Source organism: Pistacia vera, unplaced genomic scaffold (genome assembly GCF_008641045.1).
Source record: "Pistacia vera cultivar Batoury unplaced genomic scaffold, PisVer_v2 Contig686, whole genome shotgun sequence".
Classification (NCBI taxonomy): domain Eukaryota; kingdom Viridiplantae; phylum Streptophyta; class Magnoliopsida; order Sapindales; family Anacardiaceae; genus Pistacia; species Pistacia vera.
Window position 1 is genome coordinate 719141 of NW_022196541.1, and position 4556 is coordinate 723696.

The 4556-nt window shown below is 36.1% G+C and overlaps 1 protein-coding gene across 1 annotated transcript; it reads right to left on the reverse strand.

Annotated features, from left to right (window-relative positions):
* Positions 1 to 673: 673 nt before the first annotated feature.
* LOC116113627 (pentatricopeptide repeat-containing protein At1g09900-like) lies at positions 674 to 1834 on the reverse strand. Its single transcript, XM_031399779.1, is given in 2 exon segments — positions 674 to 1269; positions 1390 to 1834. Coding segments are annotated over 2 exon segments (963 nt in total). The 5' UTR covers positions 1757 to 1834.
* Positions 1835 to 4556: the final 2722 nt, after the last annotated feature.

Consider the following 4556-nt stretch of genomic DNA (forward strand, 5'->3'; position numbering starts at 1 on the left):
GTTGCAGCTTATTTCATGTAAAAGAGTTTGAAAATTGTACTCTCTTTAGTCTAAAATGCTTCTTCTCTTCAATATACATCTCTTAAACTATGCATAGCGACTGCCCTTTCATCAATGAAAACACCCTTCTCTTTTATCAACTGAAACACCCTGTTTAGATGCTTCACACTAGAATCATATAAGTGAAGCTTCAGTGAAATTGAGATCATATCATTATAAATCTACTCTTGGAACAGTATTTAGTAATTGATTAGAACATAAATCAGTAATGGATTATGAGAAATAGGAAAAAGATTAAGAAGATAGAAGTTCTAAATTATATAAAAAATTCTAATATAGTCAAAGATAATGAAAGTATATTTCCTCAGACAAGAAAGAAGAATTCTTCTAATGTACAACAAGACTGTAATGAGATTCTGATACTACCTTATAAAACAAAGCGAGGAATGAATCCCTGAAATACATGATACATGCAAATTTACATTCTTGAAAACTGAAATACAACTATGTATGAGAAAGGAAAATCATACTTCATATGTCACCAACAACATGAATTTAATTTGAGCGAATACAGATTGTGTGGTTGAAACTTGTAAGGCTATGATTGCCATGGGTGCTTCAGAGCCTTATATGCAGAAAGGCATGTCCTAATATTCACTTTAAGACTAGAAGATCAGATTATAGGCTGCAAACCTCTTTGACTCATCAATTCCAATAACCCATTAGCTTTCACCATCTTCCAGTCCTTGTGAAGCCCACTTATCATTGTAGTAAATGTCACCACATCAGGTTGCAAACCTCTCTGACTCAACAATTCCAACAACCCATAAGCTTCCTCCAACTTCCCCTTCTTGGAAAGGCCATTTATCATTGTATTAAAAGTCACCAAATCAGGCTGCAAACCTCTTTGATTCATCAATTTGAACAACCTATTAGCTTCCTCCATATTCCCCTTCATGCAAAGCCCATTTATCATTGTAGTAAAAGTCACCAAATTAGGCTGCAAACCTTTTTGATTCATCAATTCCAACAACCCATTAGCTTCTTCTGTCTTCCCCTCCTTGCAAAGCCCATTTATCACTGTAGTAAATGTCACCACATCAAGTTGCAAACCTATTTGACTCATCAATTCTAGTAATCTATTAGCTTTCTCTATCTTCCCCTCCTTGCAAAGCCCATTTATCATTGTAGTAAATGTCACCACATTAGGCTGCAAACCTCTTTGACCCATCAATTCTAACAACCCATTAACTTCCTCTGTATTCCCCTCTTTGCAAAGCTTATTTATCATTGAATTAAAAGTAACCACATTAGGTTGCAACCCTTTTTTATTCATCAATTCAAACAACCCATTAGCTTCCTCTATCTTCCCCACCTTGTAAAGCCCACTTATCATTGTAGTGAATGTCACCACAATAGGGTGCAAACCTCTTTGACTCATCAATTCCACCAAGCCATTAGCTTCCTCCATCTTCCCCTCCCTGCAAAGCCCACTTATCATTGTATTAAACGTCACCACATCAGGCTGCAAACCTCTTTGACTCATCAATTCTAGCAACCTTTAAGCTTCCTCCATCTTCCCCTCCCTGCAAAGCCCATTTATCATTGTATTAAATGTCACCACATTAGGCTGCAAACCTCTTTGAATCATCAATCCCATCAACCCATTAGCTTCCTTTACCTTCCCTGTCTGACACAACCCGTTAATCAAAGTCACATATGTAATCACGTTAGGCATAACCCCAAACATAGCCATTTTCTTGTACAACCTCGTAGCCTCCGAATTCCTATTCTCCAAACACAATCCTTTAATCAAAGAAGTCAAAGTCACAACATTTGGGCTAAAACCGCACCTCAAAATCCTCCCAAAAACAACAAAACCATCACATACTCTACCCACATTACAAAAACATTTAATTAAAATATTCAAAGTAGTCAAATCCGACAACAACCTAATTGAACCCACTCTCTTGTACAGCAAAATAACGTCTTAATAAAACTTTTTCTTACCAAGAGCTCCAAACAACTAGTTGAATGAAGAAATTGGTGGTTTGGGTTGCATATGAGTCATTAAACAAAAGAAATAACGTGCTTCATCAAGAGTGATAGTACCTTCTTTACAATCTTTTTGAAGGAATTTATCAAGCCTCGCTACCTCTTCAACGTTATGTACTGAATCTTTTGGTATAGTTGTAGTCACTTTACATGAATTTGTCAATAAAGATGAGATTATGGTTTTAGTAATTGTTTCAGAAGAAGAATAACAATGACGAAGAAAGGTTTTGTGGGCTATTTGAGTAGCAGCATTTATGGATTATCTAGGGTTCAAACTGCCTTAGTCTTTTGTGGGTTTAGGGTTAAATAATACAATCTCAAGGGAAATGAGAGCGGGATAAAATGTATTTATCTGAAACCTGTAAGGTTTTCATGTAATCATCCAGACACCGAGGACATGTTAAACAAAGCAAAATTATTGAGCCTTTCACTCCCTCTCTCATTGTCTCTTTAATGTAATGACATGTATTCATCTTTACTCTTCATCTTATTTTTAAACCATATTTGCTATGTTATATTACAACAATGACATTTATCTCTTTTCTTTATGCTATTTGCTTATGTTTTCAAGGTACAGTATTTGTTTTTAGTTTTCAATTTTTATTATTTATTAATTGTATATTCAATAATGCTACCTTTACACCACCCTTTACACATTTTTTTTTTTACTCCATGATATGGCATCCTATGTGGCATATGCCACCTCAATTGCCACATCATTAGGATGCCACGTCACTTCCCTCCAAATTTTTTTAATTTGCAAAAAACTCAAAATTTCACCCAAAATTTCAAACATTAATTTCTTTAAATCAATTTCATATCTCTCGAAACAAAGAAACCCAAAAATTTCTCCCAAAAATTCTTGTCAATTTTGAAAACCCAGCTTAATCTCTGATCACAACTTGTTCCCACGGAATCCAACGGCCATCCAAAATCGGTTTGGGGTGTTGGTTGTGTGGCTATTGCTTGGGGTGTGGATTTCGTTGTTGCTACTTGGGGTGTGGACTTCGTGGCTGTTACTTGGGGTGTGGATTTCGTGTCTGCTGCTTGTGGTATGGATTTCATGGCTGCTGCTTGGGGTGTGGGTTGTGTGGCTGCTGCTTGTGGTGTGGATTTCGTGGCTGTTGCTTAGGGTGTGGGTTGTGTGGCTGTTGTCCTTGATGATTGTGTAATATTTGCAACATTCATGTAAGGGGAAGGATGTATTATATTGCCCAATGTGATATATTTTCTTGCACAAATTTATCGTAGAAGAAAGATGCAACTAAAGTTTTTACTTATTCTAATTTAGACTTCTGTTGTCAGTCATGATGAAGTTGCTTGTTTGACAATTTAGGAAGCTTTGGTTTGTGAATTGGGAATAAATTTGAATATTTGTGGGGTTGGCACCTAGTGTACTTCAAGTGATGGTCTACTGTCATTTTTTGTAATGAAAGATTTTTTCTATGTGCAAACTTATTAAATAAGCAAGCCCCCACAACCAATCCTAGCCGGTTTACACATGGAAGAGTGCAGCCAGAAAAAAGTAGATAACTATTCCCCAGAAATCAATGTGGTTGAGGTATTCTTGTAATTGTTATCGATTTGTCTTAAGCATTAATATGATCTTAATTCCTTTAATGGTATTGTTTGCACCTTTTTTTTTTTTTTTTTGGGTGGGGGGAGGGGGGAGGGGGGTGTGTGGGTGTTGTGGAATGTTATATACTAATTCTTTGCAATTATAGTTTGTGTACTATAGGGTAATGATGCACAACAAATAGGGGATAGAAGTAGTGTGGAAGATAGAGGCAAGCCTAAGCTTGGAATGTTTTTTGAATCATTTGATAATTTTTTTCAATATTACCAGAGCTATGGAAATAAAATGGGGTTTGAAGTTACAATAAGATCTTCAAGGAAAGGAGATGATGGGGAGTTGATTTATGCGAACGTTACTTGTTGTTATTGTGGAAAGCGAGATAGTAACTCAAAAAATATCTTTAAATTGCATATGTTGACAAAAAGTGGTTGCAAGGCTCATAGTACTGCCTCTAGACGTTCAGTTGGTAAATGGGAAATAGTGTCAATCATCTATGAGCATAACCATGAACCATAAGTCTAGCAAAACAAGATTTTTCAAGAGCAATAGATTTATACAAGCGCATGCGAAAAGAAAGATTGAAGTGAATGATAGAGCGGGGATTAGACTGAGTAAGAATTTCAATTCCTTGGTAGTTGAAGCTGGGGGCATTGAGAATTTGAGTTTCATAGAAATTACATTGAAAAAGTTAGGAAAATCTGACTTGGTGATGGCGATGCTGTTGCGTTACAGAAATATTTTTTGAAAATGCAAAAAGATAATCCCAATTTCTTTTACGTTACGAATTTAGATATGATGGTCGATTGCAAATTGTTCTATGGGTCGATGCAACAAGTAGGGCCACATTTAGGGAATTTGGCGACATTGTGACATTCGACACGACATATTTAACCAACAAATATGATATGTCGTTCGCTCCGTTTGT